The sequence below is a fragment of the Lutjanus erythropterus genome, chromosome 20, assembly GCF_056507025.1.
Source record: "Lutjanus erythropterus isolate fLutEry1 chromosome 20, fLutEry1.hap2, whole genome shotgun sequence".
NCBI classification, from domain to species: domain Eukaryota; kingdom Metazoa; phylum Chordata; class Actinopteri; order Lutjaniformes; family Lutjanidae; genus Lutjanus; species Lutjanus erythropterus.
In genome coordinates, this window is record NC_139336.1 from 8,706,457 (window position 1) to 8,725,497 (window position 19,041).

General features: G+C 39.4%; 1 protein-coding gene across 6 annotated transcripts in view; it reads right to left on the bottom strand.

Annotated features, from left to right (window-relative positions):
- Positions 1–13,122, bottom strand: part of grin1a (glutamate receptor, ionotropic, N-methyl D-aspartate 1a) — a 54,758-nt gene extending 41,636 nt beyond the window's left edge. For 2 of the 6 annotated variants that reach the window (XM_084745357.1, XM_084745356.1), the window contains exons 1-3: positions 12,307–13,122; positions 4,876–5,010; positions 2,768–2,944 (exon numbers count right to left, since the gene is read on the bottom strand). In XM_084745357.1, the coding sequence (XP_084601483.1) occupies positions 2,768–2,944; positions 4,876–5,010; positions 12,307–12,555 (561 nt within the window). In that variant the 5' untranslated portion in view covers positions 12,556–13,122. The remainder of the gene's footprint in view (positions 1–2,767; positions 2,945–4,875; positions 5,011–12,306) is intronic. The other 4 variants (XM_084745358.1, XM_084745359.1, XM_084745361.1 and 1 more) reach the window with 4 other exon arrangements.
- Between the last annotated feature and the right edge of the window lie 5,919 nt (positions 13,123–19,041).

Genomic DNA, 19,041 nt, shown 5'->3' on the forward strand with positions numbered 1-19,041 from the left:
GCACGATGGTGCATGTATGATTGACTCATAATCAGTTACAGTATACATGCTCATGTGTGGCTCACTGATGTGTTTTTAATCATTTCTGGCCCACAGTGGAGCTGTGTGTCACAGAGGAATAACATACACCAGACATTGGATACACACACAGTACTTCTTAGTAGGATCAGTACTTTGTTGGCTTTAGTCTTTTCAGTTGGCACTAAATGAAATATATAATATCACGATCCTTATCCTTGAGTTTTACTAGGCTTTCAGAGTAATTATTGCTGCAGACTTTTGGAGTGCTTCTCAAATAAATCATGCCCAGAGCCTGAAAATGCTGGAGCTGGCCCTGCAGTCATTACTAAATATATGCGTAATTAAAGCTTCATAGTGGAGAGAGTTGTAGCAACTTCTCTCAGTATTATGGGATTGAATGGGAGGCGCAGATGGGTTCATTTCGAGATCCAAACTCAGATTAAAAGGAACTTCCTGGATTCTCATCAAAGGCTTTTAATAGACACATTTCCCTTCTCTACTGCAGGATGTGAGTCACATCTACATGATCTGACAGTATCATCGCTTAAACTGCATGGATGTGGTCGTATGATCCAACGTGATTAATCCAGGCGTTTGAAATGTTTGCCTATCAGTAGCTCTTAATCAATACTGATCCCTGTCGCTTAATTTAAGCAGCTTTTACTTTAGCTAACGCCAACGTCTGTGAATTACCTCGGGTCTATGTCATGTTCAGCGTCTCATCAGCCTCTGATTTAATTAAATCTCTGAATCGGGACTCATTTGACTGTGCCACACAATTACAGCAAAGAGCCCCAGAGAGGGACAAGCATCGCAGAGTATAAAAAAATATCCCAAGGTAATTTCATCCTATTAAATGGATGCAATAGAATGCAGTTGTTTTTTCCCCCTTTCTGTGTCTCACTCCATCTCTGTTCCTAAAGGGCACACATCATCGCAGTCTCAAGTCTGTTTTGGCTCAAAGAAGATCAGCATTTCACTGACCCACATACACAGCTCAGAGCTATGCTTAAAATGGATGCATCAGCGGTATCCGAAAAGGCGAAAAAAAAAAAAATCTACCATATCAAGTGGAACATAACCCAGCAGGGTGCAATAAACACAAGGCCTCTGTGTACAATAATGAAGCCGACCAGTCATCATGCAGCGAGAGCAGGGACGTTCCTACAGGGGGGCCCTGACCACCCCTGAAATCTGATTGGCCACCCAATTATCCTCAAGCATGATTGGCTCTGTGCCCAGTAAGAGGCAGGTCCTTAGTTTAATATATATTTATATATATTTTATATGTATGTGATTTTATCGTTAATTTACTTTGTAGATCATTTTACAACACAGGATTGTGCAGGGCAGATGTTAGTCACAGTTCCGTACCAAGGCTCGGTATCATTTGTGTTTTTTACAATACTGCTTTTAAAATGATACTTTTAAAATGGTACCGGTGCCGAAACAGTGCCTGAATGGATACTTCTTAAAAAGTAAGCACAAAATGATGGTTGACGACATTATTAACCTTCAATTTGAACAATATATTAACTGTTAACAGTTCAAATTTGCACAACAATTTTACATATAAGTATTGTAATGAACTGAAATGCAACAACAATTTCAGTACTAATAACAGCAAAATCAACTTTGAGTTGGTATCTATATTTATCTAAATCATCTGATTTAGAATTGTTTCAAGTGAAATACAGGCACATTTAAGGTCATTTAGCTCTGCATTTGAACGCTGTTTACAGTAGCTACTAGCTAATGGAAGGCTAACATCGCATCGCCTGCTGCCAGAGCCATGAAGACAGTGTTGCAGTAATGTATAACCAGTGGTTCGGTGATGCATCTGTAATATCCACACCAGGAGGCAACTATTTAAAATCGACAACTCAGGCGCATGGCACCAGAATAAGTCACCGTAACCTGTGCTGTGATGTGGTCCAGCAGGTACTGGTCGTATAGGAGTCAGTGCAATGTTTGAAAGTTTCAGTACTCAACTCTGTTCTCTACTCACAAAAACAAAAAACAGTAGATAAAGTTGTGGATAAAGATATACAGTAGGTAAATAAGAAATCACTAAATTAGAATTATTTTTCATGGTGGAGTCTCACAGCCTGAGGAATTTCTTTTTGGACTTAAAGAATAAAGTATGGAAACATATTTGTGCCACTCTGGTGTGTGGTAAGACAATTTATCTTTCAAATAAAAAAATTAACACAGAAATGTAAGAAACTGTAATGTCAGTAAGTACTGTAAATATTAGAAATGGTAAATTAATTGCATTATTAAATTTTTGCTACAGATAAGCACCTATATTGTACCATCCCGGCACAAGTCAGTGCCCCACTTGGGTCATCGCAGTCAAAAAAGTCAGGACACTCCACTGAGCGAGAGGAAAGAAACACCTGACTTCCACCAATAAAACACTTCAGTCTGTGATGGTTTGCAAAGCCCCACGTTAAAGTCCACTATTTGGCTCCCATTGTGGATAGACACAGGATAATTTGGACTATGGTGAAAAGCAACGTGAAGATGAGCAAATAAACATACAAACTTTTGTCAGATTAGACCACATTAGACGCTGTTGATGTCTCTAGGAATGTTAGCCAATGTTTACACAATGGTGAGAAAGAGATGTGGCCACACAACAGAAAGGAAAACAGTTACATACATAGAAGACCTCTGAGGTTCATAAAACCCTACACACTCTCGCGCTCATGCTCATACACTCTGGGGAGCCGGAGCGTCTCACCTTTGTTTCTCTCTCCTCCAGGAGGGTCTCGAGCCTCTTTTGAGCAGCCCGCCCCTCGTGGTCATCGCTCACTATCAAGATGATGTGGTTCCAGTTGAACTCGCGCATCAGGTCGAACCACACGTGCGCCTGGTGGGAATATGGGGGTACTGTCCGCAAAAAGGACAGGTGGATACTCTGAGGAGCACAAGGCAGGAAATACAGATTAAGGCTGGGTTGCACTAAAAGGATCAGTTTTAAACTTGATTAAATAACAGTTTAACTTTAAATTATGTTGCAGAAAGATTATAGATCCACCTCTCCTTAGACCTTTGTTTGGTTTTTACTCTATGTGAGATTAGCAAACAATGTAACATTTATTAACTTTTTGCTAGTTTGCAAACCATGTAAGGTTTTATTACATTTTTAGCTAGTTATAAAACAATGTGACATTTTATTAACCTGTTAGCTAGCTAGCAAACAATGTAATGTTTTGTCAACTTTCTACCTAGCAAGCAAACAATGTGACATTTTGTTAACTTTTTAACTACCTAGCTTTTTAGCTTATCAGGTTCCAACAGCACTTGAATTTATCTTCTATCCATTTATTTATTTTAAACTCAGGTAAGCAAGCATTGATTAAACTTTATTTCGGTAACATCAAACAATTTTGATTTTCTAAACTGAGATTAGTTCTTAATTACGCAACAGAGCTCTGCTTTTTTTTTTAAATCTAGATTTACTTTTTTAATTTTTAAACCTACTTTTACCAAACCCTGGTTAGAACTAATTTTACATGAAAACAATCTTTTTTTGGAGCAACAGTTTTCCTGTTTCAACAGTGCCCCTTTGCACAAAGCCAGGCCCATAAAGGAGACTAATCTTCCAACAAAAGAAACACTCAAACAACATTTCTTTACATTTTACATGACAATGCCCTCTAGAGGTTGTAATTATGACTCTTGTCCATCTGGAGCAAAGCAGAAAGTTGTTTTTCATAGAGCCACGAAGTCCATGTGATCCATACTTTATTGCCCATGGGCTGTGACACATCATCTGTCAAAGACTGTCAAAATGACATGAAAAGTTAATGTTCACTCAACACAAATACTTATCCTTTGTGAGATTTACTTTATTATGTGTTGAGTCAACAAGCTTTGCTTTTTAAATTCATTTTTACCAAAATTTATATAGCCGAATTATTTTACAACCCACAAACTACATATACATTGTACACTTAGCATATGTTTTAATAGCTGAATTAAAAGTACAAGGATATACTCATTGCTATGTTATGCTGCACTGTTTGAGATTTAAAACTCTCTTGGGACCCTTGTTGTTTATAGTTTGAAGAAAGAAATCATATATGATTGACTAAATGCCTCAATTTTTTTAAGCACAGCTGACTTCTTTGCTTTTTACATGTAACATTAGCAATTATATACATTACGAACTTTTAAATTGACATGTCTTAAATGTATGCTCATTAATGCAAACTGTTGATTTGAGAGTAATAATAATAAAGTACTGGGTTCACATACCTTGTTAACTTGGTTTGCAAGAACTTAATTAGTTTGTGTGTTATCAATTGAAGCTTTTTTTTAAGTTTGTCCAGCAATTCTCTTTTTTCAGTGTAATGAGTTTTTAGTTTTTAAAAGTTTAGCAGTTTTAGGTGGTAAACAATCGCTAAACCCAGTTACTAATGGACAAACATCCTGTAAAAATGCCTTAATCCATACAGTGACCCCGGGGGCTCTCTTCAGTCTCTAGATTTAATGCCTCTGATTTCCTTTAATTTGCAAGATTAGGAGAGGTGTCATTTAAATAGGCTTTAAATTGAGTTATTAAAGTCCTTGTCATTTTATTTATGTGATTGCTTTAAAGTTTCATTTTAGTGGCTTGTGCTTCATAAAAACATTACTCAGGTCAGAAGCTTTATTAATGATGTTCTTTCAGTTTTCTGCTGGAAACCCATTTAATCACAGCTGCTCTAATGGACACTGATGGGACGTTTAATCTAGGAAGCTTTTGAAGCGGCCCCAGGGGAGCTTCTTACTCCCTCGCTCTCCCTCTTCCTGTTTTCCTCCCTCTCTATCTCCCTCTTTACATCTCTCTCATCCATCACTCACCTTGTCTGAGTAGATGGACATGCGAGTGGTGAGCCCAACCACAGGGATGCGGTAGAAGCCTGCAGTGTAGGAGACAGGCGTTGGAGTGAGGTGGTCATTGGACTGGGGAGGGTGACTCACCAGGATAGCATAGACCTGCAGAGACACAGAAGAAGAACACTTTGTCATTCTGACACTGGCATTAAGACAAAAGTTGTACGTTGATAAAGACTTTATCTAATTTAGACATACTGTAAGCTTTCTTTCTTTCTGTCTTTCTTTCTTTCACTGGGGACATTCCTAAAATGCCCTCTTTTCATTATGCAAGTGCTGCATTATGGATATTTTATGGTCACATTGCAACATTACACAGAGGACATTTAGGGCATTAAGAGAACATTTCCATATGGTTCCCTGTTAGTCACATCACAATGTTCTATTAGAATGTGTCACGTTATGTCAATGAAATGTTCCCCTGTCCAACATGGGGCCATATGGGACTATTAATAAGGATAATTAATGGTATTTTAAAGGGACAGTTCACCCCAAAATCAATGATACATATTTTCTCTCTGCTCTGTAGTGCTATTTATCCATCTAGATAGTTTTGGTGTGAGCTGCAGACTTTTGCAGATGTCAGCTGTAGAGATGTCTGCCTCCTCTACAATAAAAATGGGATTAAATGGCACCTGCCTTGTGGTGTCTCTTTCCAAAAATCATGACCCTGTTACTCAAGATAATCCACAAAACTTGTTGTGAGCAGCTCCATGTAGGAAATACTTTCTCTCTAGTAAAAAGAAAGTAGTTCTGGGAGTTTCTACTGCAGAAAGAAAGTAGTTCCTACATGAAACTTCTCACAACAAGGTCTGTGGATTATGTGGAGTAACTGAGTCATGAATTTTGCACAGACACTGGTTTTTAAGTTTTCAAAAGTGTTTTTGGTGCTTTATGCATCACAAGCCAAGTGCCATTTACTTCCATTATATTAGACAGAAGGTATAATCTCTATGGCTGATATGTTGAAAACTCACACACACACCAAAAAAAGTCTAGACAGATAAATTCCACTGCAGGGAAGCAAAAATATGTTTTTGATTTTGGGGTGATCTGTTCCTTTAATGTTTTTTCAGGGAACATTCAGGATGTTTTAGAACATTTAGGAGACGACCCTTTAGGTCTCTACACTACACTACTTGTGACCATCCAGGAATGTTCTGGGAATGTTACAACGCAATGCACTTTACACTGGTCGGACGTTCTCAGAACTGTCTGGAAACATATCATTTCTAGCTTGGACACGACAAACATGTAATCATATTTAAAGATTCATCACATAGCATAAACTGTAAACCTAAATTCTAAACTTCTAAGCAGTTACGACATAAAGACTGAAAATGTAGGGAACAGTCTTGTCTGCCAACATATTCATGTTGTAGGCTGTCGGAACAACAGGAAACAATGCACACAAGACTGCATTAGGTTTGTTAACATCAAAACAACATTTGCTATGCACACAAGGTTGACTGAATAATATTTACACTATAAATAGTTAATTTCAGTTAAGAGTGCAGTAGTTAACCAGTTAAACTTGCAGTAGGCGATTCTGGAGAAAGATAATTGATTGTTATCCCCGGGTTGTCAAACACTAGTGTTCTGAAAATCAATAATTAATTATCCTATTGACCTGTGATTGTTCAGAGGTTCTGGTCATGGGCTGAATTTCCTAAAGACTGAAAAGAGAACCAAGAGAGGGAGCAGAAGTCTACCTTTCTCTCAGATCACAACATGATTAAAAGTTAGTGTCTAACCTTTGGCCAAATGTGCCAAAAAAATAAACTGCCTACCCCAGCTTTAATGCTGAAACCAGGATTGGGTTTAACCTGCTACTTAGTTTAGGTTATAAGTAGAATAATTGGAAATTTATTTAAGAATATATACCGTGCAAAATATAGCCTTTTTAAGATAAAGCCTCAAGATTAGGTACAAATGCAGAGTCAACTTAAAGCTGGGGCAGGCCGTCAAGTTTGGAAAAGTTCGATAACAGCCTTTTAATCATAATGCTATTCAAGTGGTGTGAGAGAAAAAAAGACTACTCCCCCTCTTGGCGCTGTTTTCAGGCTTTAAAAAAACCAACCCCAGACGAGAGACTTTGGCCAATCACAGGAATGTAGGATAGTTGACTGTTGAGTCTCTTTCCAAAAATGTCAGGAGTACATCGGTACTACTGAGTATCCACTTCAGTCCATCAATCAGTGCCAAATTTTGGTACCTGGATGCGCATCTGGTTGAGGGAGTACCTCTGTAGCTTGTGAAAGTGACAGGGAGTGACCCAAATAATATTGTTAAATGCTCTGGTGATAGACTGACAACCTGGCTGAGGTTGTAGGGGTGGGTCTGTGGGGGAAGAGGTAAGGAGGGACATTATGTAGTGTGGTACGTAAAATATTCTAAATTGCAATGTTGAAGTTTGGAAGTTTAAAGTGACACCACATTTTTATTATACAGAGAATAAAGTACTGAAAAAGGTACTCTTGGGTACTGGTACAGAATTTAAGGTAGTAGTACCGTATCAGTTCAAATGTGAATGGTACCCAACCCTAGTCAGGAGAGACTTTGTTCTGAGTGAACTAAGAATTCTTCATTTGATATGTGCACAAAAGGGTGAGATGTGTGAATAGTCTTTGGCAATTAGACCCCATTGTGGTATATATTACAATATATATTATTAAATTATATTTTAAGGGTGTAATTAAGCTGTAAGTGGAATAGGAAACCCCCTGTGGAGTCTAGAAGCTGGTAGTGATGAAATGAAGACAATATTGAAAATCTGGACATGAAGAGGAGTGGGCTTAAAGTGGATTTAAAGTCTGACAGCAGCAATACGATTGGCTGATGGAGACCATGGCAAAGTCTAATTGAAATACAGACAGAACACAGTGAGCACTCATAATAGGCTGACTAAGAGGGAGCGGGAGGAGTTGTAGAGAGATTGTGAATGAAGCATAAAGGCGGTCTTCCTGATCAAACTTTGTCTGAGCTTTATTCGATGACCTGGGAAACTCAACCACCAACTATTTTTCTCCAGAATCATTTACTGCCCCTTTAATGATTTACAATTAATCAAGTGATCACAAACTGAAAGCCACAGTGAATCTAGGGCATCTGGGACCCCTGAGTATCTGGGTCCCTGCTGCGTTTGCCTGCTTTCTTCTCCTGGTCTGTAATCCAGCCTTGGCTGAAATAGCTATTTCTCTGCCTCAAGATGAATTTAATTTGCGTGCACTTTAAATACAATATCTTTTGGTGGGTGCAACTGCTTCTCGAAAATGTTGTATAACAGGTTATAAATAACATTTTTGAACCGTGAATGTCTACATAAATTGTGTTCAGGGACAAACTCATCTATTACAAAGAAATAGAAGAGCAAAGAAATCTTTTCCTTTGTTCAGGATGTCCTCACTGTGTGGGCCGGGAGACTAATATTAATTTGTGGCTGCTTGGTTTAGCCTTATCCATGCATTAAGCAAACCAAAGCTGGCCAAGTACTCCAGCGAAAAAAAGAAGAATTTTTTTGAGCTCAGCCTTGAGATTTGCCTCGGAGTTGTGAAGGAAAGGGAATAAAGTTGGCATGGCTGTGTGCAGGCATGGATTATTGGATGTGAGCAGTCCGTATGGTTGGGTCAAAAATGAGGTCTATCTTCCAAGGATTGCTCCCAGGCATCTACTCCTCCATCTGCCACACACTTCCCTTCTCAGTAACTGTTCTCGCCTACAAGCCAATCTCATCTGATTAAACCTCCCATAGATCCTCTGTCTAAATTAGGTGTCATTCTGTCTAATGTACGCGAGAGGTGTGTGCATAAGGAGAGGACTGATCCATTGTTGGTGTAATCTGCATGGCCTAATTGGTGGATTGCACGCTCATGCTTTGGGTGAACATGTGACAGGGGACTGGGTGAGACAGTATTATTCTACAAGCCTGTGTGAATTAGAGTCATTACACTAAGCAGAGGACTGAGGACATGAAAGCAGCACTGAGGCTGTGGGTGTGGGTTGTTCTCATGAAGCCTAATTATGTGTGTGGGAGAAAACAGGAGCGAGCGGGAGAGGGACTTCACGCCTCAACATGCTGTGACATAATGTTGGCGCTTTTTAAAAGCCATGTTGAGTGTCACATGAGAGGACGGTTGGTGCATTTCAGCATGCTTCAGTGTTTTAACAACTCTCAAAGGCACATAAACGTGCTCACCATACATTACTTATGAAATGTTTTGTATGCTAGATCTGCAGCACATATGGTATAAATCTTTAGGCTGCTTGTTGTATAGCGGATGGATAATTCTGATAGTGGGGTAGAGTGGGGCATCTTGTCACACGGGTGAGTTATCAAACAAAATATATCTCTAACACCAGAGGGCGCTGTCTAAAAAAATCCAAAAGTTGCACTTCATCATTCGTCATTTTGCTCTTGACATATGTCATAGTAATCCCTGGCAAGACTAATTTTCAAAATTTTAAACCATAAAAGTAAAAGAATTAATAAATAAACTACACTATTTGTGTAATAAAACTTTGATAAGTAAGTATGTTTAATTATGTTATTCTTGCACTGGATAGAGGAAAGAAAATGTGTATTTTGATATTTAAACCAAAGTACTAAGTAGTACTAAGTATTTAGTACTAGCTAGCTAGCTTGTAGTCAGTTGTATAGCTAGCAAAAGCACACTCTGGGGCAACTTGTGTCATACCTGACATGCCATATGGTTTGTTACACAGAACCCTCTGCAAAGTCATCCTTAGAAACAGTGTGGAAAAGGGCAGGAACTTTCAAAAAATCACTTGCCATGTGATTGGAAGAACCACCTGTCTATCACATCTAACTTCAACTAATCAGATAAAACTCTTGCAGTAGCCAGTTGGGAGAAGAGTAAAAACACCTTTCCCGTCAAGACAAGCCTTCTGATGCAACTGCAGTATCTAAGCAATCTTTGCAATCTCGTGAATCCAGCTGCCTTGCAGGAAAACTTGTGCTTTTAACGAAAATTTTCAAATGTGACAATTTGCCCCAGTATTCAGTTGCAGCACTGAAGAATGCGGCCTTCCTAGCTGCTAAAGTTGGTAGTTGCTATGCAACATGTGAACAGCAAGTGTGCGTGCTGATATATCGCTTCAGTATTAGTAGAAGTAATTAAATTGTTGCATTTTAATGACGTGGCCACAAATTGGTTGAAATACACAAGGGTGCAAATATAATGTAACAATTTACCAGTGGGCATAGTTTGACAACTTACCCGGTGTTGGGGCAACTTGTCACAAATGCACATTCTGTACTTAATAATTTATAACTTTATATTCAAGAAATAATCTAAAGATTATACTGTATACTAGTGCGTAAGTAATAATTGAAGTGAAAGCAAGTGTGACAAGAGGTCCTGCTCTCCTCTACTGTTCAAAGAGGAATATCGTACCTCTGAAAACAGTTATTCATGTTACGCCTGCATCATATCACAGAGACTGTGGCTGAGTGAGTGATCCATCCCTGTAAGACAGCAACTCAAACTGTCCGTCATGTCAACCTCCTCTGGCCAAAATATTAACATGCATCATACACACACACACACACACACTGAAAGCCAAGCTGTTAATTGTAAATGACGTATTGCATATTTTCACTCATCACTGGTTCCTTTGCAGTTCAGTAGATCTGCAGCTGTGTGTCCTGAAATGTACAGTTGCCCTTTCATCTGAGACATGCCCCAAACCAAAGCCTATTTTTGGATGTCTGAAAAACAGATGGGTCTGTGGGGAAATTAGGATTATACAAAGTTGGCTAATTTGTGGTGGATTATGTGCACAAGCATAGAGTGGATGCCAAACGGGACAAAGGACGGGCCTGCAATGATGTATGGTCTGTATGTTCATACTGAATGGACAGTTAGTCTACTGCCTGTTGTGAAGCAGTGTAGTTGGGGTGTCAGTATTGGAAAATGCCTCCAATAAAACCTAAAATGCTAATATTGTATTGCCAAGTATGTAAGTCTATGCAGGCTGCAAAACAATTATAACAATTATATCACTTCTATAAAGAGTTAAGGCTCATTTATGCTCCCTTTACATATGAAATTAGATTTGTCCCTTTCAAACAATGTAACCATCACTGCCCACATACATGCATCCCTTCCCTTGTCATGGATGTTACAAAATACATCCACTAGAGGGTGCTGCTCAGGGTCAAATGTTACCACAAAGAAGAAAAGTCAAAAGTTTCCAACAACAACAAAAATGGCAACGCTGGAACAGTTGTAATAATGTGAAAGAATCAGAAATGGAAGCAGTGTCGTAGACGGCAGTGGTACATGAGTTCATTGCGACATGTGGACCATGAATTTCCACAAACTAACTGACGACAAATGTCATTTCCAATGGAGAGGCAAAGTCATTTTCCAGTTTTACAAGCCAAGAAAGTCGTCGTTTGTCATAAAACTATTGATGTATCAGACTATAATGATTTGGAATTATAAAGAATACAAGCTCAGAAGTTGGATGAGTAATGTCATGATTTTCTCCATCTAAAAGCTAATGTTAGCCACTGAAGTTACAATGCCAGTGTGTTTTTGTACCAGTATGTATCCACACAACAACATTCTTTCTCTTCCCAGTTGATAAAAGGACCAGGAGACGCTGGATAAAACACTTCAGGTACACTAACGTTACAAAGGACAATGATACTTGTGATGATGTGAGCTGTGTGAGACGAGACGTAGTTCACTGAGCAGTTTCATGCAAAACCAAACTATGACAAACCTACCACCGATTGAGACTTTCTTGACTTGCAAAATTATGCTTTAAATTGACAAACAACATGTGAGTAATTTGTGGCACAGTTCGAACAGGATCAAAAAATCATTTATTCTGAAATTAGGGGGCACTCCGGAAGGGGTGTAACTTCACTGTTCTATACTTTAAGATGTTTAAATCTTCTTTGTTGTGTCCTGTGGCCATACCTCACTTGAAGTATTGGCTATACTACTCTGTTTTGTTGTTTTCATTATGATATGTATCTTTAACGCACTGGTATCGGAGCAGTACTCATATCAGCCGATATGCAAAGTTCAGGTATTGGTATCTGTATCAGTATCAGGAAGGAAAATTAGTATTAGAATTTCTGTTTAGTCTGAATCCAGAGTTGATCTAGTCTTTCTTGGCAGCCAAGCTGGTCTTTACCTACTTCAGTGGCCCTTGGGTGAAAAAACACATCTGATGCATTAAGTGTTTCCGGAAAGCAGCAACTTTGTCTTTCAAGGGACATAGGTGGGGTTTTGTTCTTCTAACACGCTCTGAAGCATCAAATAGCAAACCAGTTTTACAGTTAGGTGGAGGTGTGAGTTATGGACTATGGCTAATAAGACAGATGTTAGATTGAGCGCCCATGCAGAGGTGGCAGTAAACTACCTGACTGGAGATGAGGTCCTCGCACACGGACAGAGCCATCTGGATGGCGTTGGGCTTGTGCGTGACGGAGATAGCGGTCAGCTTGAATTTGTCCCTGCCGTAGACCTGGTTGGCCTGGGTCACGGCATCTTTGAAGACCTGCTCGTACCTCTTCTGGCTCAGGACGGCCCCGATGTTCACGATCTTCGGCTCGCAGCCGGCCCGCGCGCAGGAGCACGAGAAGAGCACCGCCAGCAGAAACAGACGCATCGTGGTGTGGACCACCAAACAGAACAGTGCAGCCCGGTCGCTTTGCTCTCCGGTGGCGGGTCGGCTCGACCAGCTTCTGGACAGCGGCACGGCTCAGCCAGTTAGATGCGCGACTGCAGACACGATCCAGGTGGGCGGTGTGAGCGCAGGGAGGGGAGGCCAAAAAAGGAAGGAGAAGAGTGAAAAAGGAGGTGGATTTATGTGCAATGCGGAGGAATGTGCATGATCATTATTAGGGGCAGGCTGTCAACCGCATTGTCCACCTTTTTCCCTGCAGAATTGCTCTCTATGAAAAAAAAAAAACCTCAAACCATGCTCCCACCCTCCAGGCGGCTTCTTCTCCGGTCTGTGATCGCTCCCTCCAGCCCCTTCCTCTCGCTCTCTATGCGGGCTGATCACACACCGATGCCTCGCTGGTCACTCCGGGCTGAGCGGCTGCTGTCCTTGGTGCTGACAGCTGTGCATGCGCGCCGCGGCTGTAGCTGCTGCGCGCTCCCGTCGTATCGGCTCCCCACTCTGGGTTTTGCGCGTTGGCGTGCTGCTGCTGCTGATGCTGAAGTAGAAGCTGATCGTATGAAAAATGAATGTGCTTACTTGCTCAAAATACACTCGATCACCATGCTAGTCATAATAGGACATGAAAGGCGAGATCAGCGGAGGTAGCGCACATACATTGCTGCGTTTGCGTACCTGCAGGGCATGGGTAGTCTGCAAAATTCATTCAGATGAATATGAGGGCTTTGTTAATGTGGTTTGTAATTAGAGCCGGGCGGTTGTTTGATTTCCCCCCTCGTATTAAAGCCTGATTTCACAAGAGCAGATGGAGGCAGGAGGGTGGAGGGGGTGTTTGTTCCAATCTAGCGGGTTTCAGGTCAGAGTTGAGCCATGGACACGGGCTTTGATGTGACTTATGTTTCTCCAAACTGGATGGAGAGTCTGATTTGTAGTGCTGTCCTCCTGGACAGCCCATTAATCATGCCCGGGCCATCCATCTTTTCCAGCCGTCACACTCCAACAACCCGCATGTCCTGTGTCCGTAATTATGCGTGTTGGTGCGGAGACGAAGTGAAATCAGACTGAGGTACGGGTGTATCGGTGTTGTGTAATCTCTGACCCTGCGTTTTGTGAGTGTTTAAGTATCTGCAGCTAGAAACATGAGCAGAATCAACCTCCTGGTTACCTTGGAAACAAGATTTTTTACAACACACGCGCACATGCGCGCGCACAAAGGGGATCTTGAGCCGACAGTGAGTTTATTCATCACAGCAGGGACCGTCGAAATAAATCACTCTAACCGAACGGACCTGCACACCAAAATGAGAAGATAAAAAGACATTTAGTCAGAGACTCATCAACTAGTGAAGCAGCCGTTTATCATTCCGTTTTAATTATTAATAGTCAATTATTTCAATATTTTGCCTCAAGGGGACTCGTGTTGTGTGTGTGTGTTTATTTCTATGGTAGTATTAATATCAACAATTCCTGCGATTGAAAAAGGTGTTTTGTAAATGAGGCCAGCATAAAATCACCCAACAGTGTTGTGAATTATAAATCACGCAACACTGAGGCGTCTCTCTGTGTTGCAGTGAGCTGATAAATTAATCACAAGGCTGAAGAAATCAACAGTCATCAGCTGCTGGCTGTGTGGTAACAAAATGAGCTGCTCTCAAATATGATTTGCTAAGTTTTTTTTGTTTTGTTTTTGTTGCTCTTTTTATAACTTTAGACAAAGGAAAGGAAATGTATGCGTACTACATACTAAGGCTTGGGGAGTAACTGATTACATGTAGTGGGACTTAGGATAGGATACAAAAAAATTAACTGTATTCCTGTTGCAAAAAACAAGACAGAAAAATTACACTCAGCTCATTATCAAGCCTCTGCAGAAGCCTGATAATGACCTGATCATTTGAATTAGGTGTGCTGGAGCTGGGAAACACCTAAAAGATGCAGAGCAGTGGGCCCTGAGGACCAGGATTGAGAAACGCTGATATAATACATATAAAGAGAGGGACAGTACCAGCAGTATCCAGGGATTATTGAATTACCCCTAGCAAATTTTTGCAAAAGAAAATAAAAAATATATACACTGTTGTTGGTACACTCATTCTTGAGAATTGAGGAAAATGTATTTTGAGAGGGTTTTGTTTTTTACTCTTCAACTGTGCTGGGAAAAGATCAAACTCTTGGCTATTAAACCTCGTAATGGGCCAACCTCCTAGTGATTACTTTTTTAAATAAAACAGTCGTCATCTCCGTCACATGGAAAATCTGACAAAGTTGATGTCTTTATGGAGCTGACACCTTTTCATTTGACGGACTACAGAGCTGACATGTTATGGTTGAGACACACTGATAGCAATATTATTTATGAGTTTGTTGAACAATAGAAAGCTTACCATGTGATGCTTGAGCAATATCCCCACCTTTTTTAAACCAGGAAGTGAGACAGGGGTCCTTGAGGTATAGTTTACTCTCTTTATGCCTGATTAAATCATGTTTTTGTAAAGATCTGACAGAGCTGATAGAAATCTGGGGCACAACTGTAAAGGGAAAACATTTTCCTAAAAAAAAAAAAGATTTTAAAACAAAGATGATTATGATAACACATTTTTACACCTATATGTTATCAGTAGGTTTTGGTAGTTTATGATTTTGAAGGCCTTTAACATATTTTTAAATTGTTAGACTTTGTGATTTCTTGTCTGGGATGTATTCTGGCACAGAGCAAGTTTAGAAATTAAAATTAAAGCAGACCAAAACATTTCATAAATTACTTATATTTCATATATAGAAATCTTGTAAAGACTACATTTTCACCAAAAAACTTAATTAGAGTGTTGATTTAAATTATTTCTAACATTTTTGTTTGTTCTGTCTTGACAAAGACATGATTTGCCCCAATTCTCAAGAATGGGTGATACACAAATCTCCTGTTTTGTCATTTATGTCTGTGCATGCTGTAATCTCAGTCAGTGCTCCTCTGGCAGCAGCACAGTGTATCTCTGTCTCTCTTCACTCTGTGTGCCTCAGGCAGGAGACAGTTTTTAAAATGTATATGGGACATGTAACCACCAACTGTGGCATGAAATATCTGCCCTTGATATACATAATAGACAACCTTAAAGAATTGACCAGATGCTAAATAAGTGAATAGGAACACAGAGGGGCTCTGGCAGATACTTGTATGTCAACATTATTGCTTATACCTTTGACATAAATAATTCATAGATGTCAATGGTTCACAAACAAAGCAACACTGTGAACTCCTTTAAACCACATCTCTCATCATCATCAATGTGCAAAGTTTGCTCACCTGTTTACAAACTACTGCTGTCCAATGAATGTAATTCCAAAATGTAATCTTTTTCTGAAAGAAAGAAAAAAACTTGTATTAAGCTTCAGGATTAGCCTGTCTTTTTCTCTGAAAAAGATTAGCTGATTTAATGTTTTTTAGATTATTTTTTTATCCAATGATGTACGAACATTTCCCTAATCTTTAAAGAGCATTTAAAGGACCAGTATGTTTGGATTTAGTAACATCTAGCTTGCAAGTTGCAACCTACTCACCCCCCCCCCCCCCTCCCCTTCCATGTGTACAGGACAGGGCTACACAACTTCAATAGCATGTGGGCCAAATAGGAAAATCCCTGGGGACCTACAAATAACTCAAGCTAATAATTTGATTTGTCGATTCTGGGCTACTGTAGAAACAAGGCAATGCAACAACAGAGAGCATGCCCTAAGTATAAACTTCTCAGTCTAACTTAACAAAACACAAAGTCTTATTTCCAGGTGATTGTACACTTATGAAAACATACATATGAATATTATATTCCGTTTCTGCCAGTCTGCCAACAGAGCCCTTTAAATCTGCCACACTGAACCTTTAATCTAACACTTTAACTGAAACCCAAAAATCTCCAAAACATGAAACACACTAATCTGAAGGACACTGAGGCCTCAACCACATGACAGGTTTAATTATATATCAGGCACTTATTAAAGTTAGCAAAAGTTTTTACTCATTAATTCTCCAACAGTACTTAGAACAGATAATTAGAATACTCTGTAAAACTATCAGCGCTGAGTGGCAGGGTAGGTCAGTTGGTAAGAGCCTTTGCCCTGTATGGATGCTCTCTGTCCTCAGCAGTGACTGTGGGTTTGATTCCCGCCTGTGGCCCTTTGCGGCACGTCATACCCCAATTCTCTCTTCCCCTTTCATGTCATATATATATGAACTATTAGTGCAATCACCTTACTGAGGGTGTTTGATCATAATAATTTAGGAAAAATCTGTAAAATAACTGTTTCTCTCTAAAACTATCAATTTAAAAACACTTAAAAATAAGTGCACTTTAATGAAGGTGTTTAATCATAATAATTTGGGAAGAATCTGTAAAGTAATAGTGTTTCTCTGTAAAAGCTTTGATGAAAATATCTGTAAATTTATTGTTTTTGCACTTTATTTGAAATAGGATATTTTACTTTAATTGTATGGTTTTCTTTGGCAGCTGCTCCTGCCAGTCATTTCACTGTTTTTTTCCACCTTTTTTTTTTTTTACAGTGTACATTTTGTATAATCTGAGGCTGTTTGGTTCCAGCGCTGCACAAATCACACTTCCTCCAACATGCCAGCCACGTAGGCAGGTCAGGAGATGTCCCTGTCACTGTCAAGCCGTTAAAAAAAAAAATAACTGAAAAAATAACAGTGTTGAACGGAGCGCCTAATGATTTCCCTCCCATCCTCTGCGTGACTGCCACAGGCGCTTTGTAAACTCACCACTTATTGGACGGCCCTGACTCTTATTAAATGAGGTTTGAGACGCCCTCCTCTCCTTCCTCTCCTCCAGCCCACTCACACATCAATAAAGCCCGACCAATCTGCTCTGCAGCCATTATATAATAAGTTTGCTTGCTTGCTGCTGAAGCAACACAAGAGTCCTGTGAAGACTCTCCAGCTCAGTGCGACTGAGGCACAAAAATAAGTGCAGGCAGTCTAGCACACGGAGATCATTGCAGGCTTTAAACTATACACACATACACACCGAACCACACAAAGACACACATTCTTGATTTCACACTCTGTGTCGTTCGCCCACACAGAAGCGATACAGATTCATACACCACCCACACAGTCATAAGCAAGGCTAGAAGAGGGACGATTGCGTGTGTGCGTGTCTATGTGTGTATGTTGTTTTGGTTAATTCCAAAACAATTTCTCATTCCACGGTCATTATCATCAAGCTGTGTATTTGGTTGGAAAATGTTTTCTAAGCCAGGCTAAGCAAATTTATTTCAATTATACAATTCATACACAGAGGCAATTTCAAAGTGGTTAACATACGCTTTAGTCACATATCATGCAGACAAAAATATGTGTCCCCAGTGTCTCTAAAGACCCACATAATATAAGAAAAGACCATCTTCCCTCTTTGTGCTTTCAGAAAACATGTTTTCTAAAAGGCATCCCCTTATGATATTACAAAGGGCTGAACACCTCTAGACAGGTGACCATCTCGTTCACTGAACACCTAGCAAATCACAGTGGACAGTGCCTGCTCCCCTGGGCAGAGAGTTAACCAATCAGAGCAGAGTTTTTCAGACAGACAGACAGGAAATAAATGTGCTGCACCAGTGAACAATATGAGAAAAATGTGTGAAATAATGTTTTTTTTTACATTACAGCCCGTAAACCTGTTATGTTAGAGAACCTCCAAATAAAAGTATGAACATGGAAATGAACATAACATGTCTTTGCAAATGAAAGAAGAAATGAGACATGCTGATGTATAATTATTTTTGGTAAAATTCTTTCCTTTCAAAAATTTATGGAGTAAATACTATAGTGACAAAATATGCCTACAATTGAACCAGATAATCAAATAACTGAATACACAGTAAATAATATTCTTGTTTTTTTGTTTGTTTTTTTACTTTACCACCAATCATTTGATAATATAAATAAAAACATATAGAACCAATATGTAGCCATTCCATGTGCAAAAATAAGTACCGCAGTCCAAAACATTGAGTTAGAGCATTAGACGGTATATTAAATACCATATCATATTTAATATATGATCTCTGGTTGAAGCAAGTTGCTGAGGAAGCTCAGAGTGCAAGAACACAGGAGTGCAAGACATGTGCAACAACGATTAGATTAAGATTTTGCTCAATTCAACCATTATAAACCTTTATGACTTCTAAAAGAATATTAGTGACTCATTCTGTGAACATTTGACTTTAATTTGAACTCTGATTAACAAGAAACAGTCAAACAAGAACAGTTATTCTGGCCTGGAATAGAAATTTCAAAGATTTCATATTATGGTCATTATCTATTTATTTTACACTAGCTCATTTTATTTTTAGACTAATTCACTGTCCTATCTTTTTTGGTCATGGCACAAATGAAATAATTTATCTATACCCTTTTTTCTCCATTCATATTCAAAAGTTCTTGATAATGAGAAGGGCAGGTCC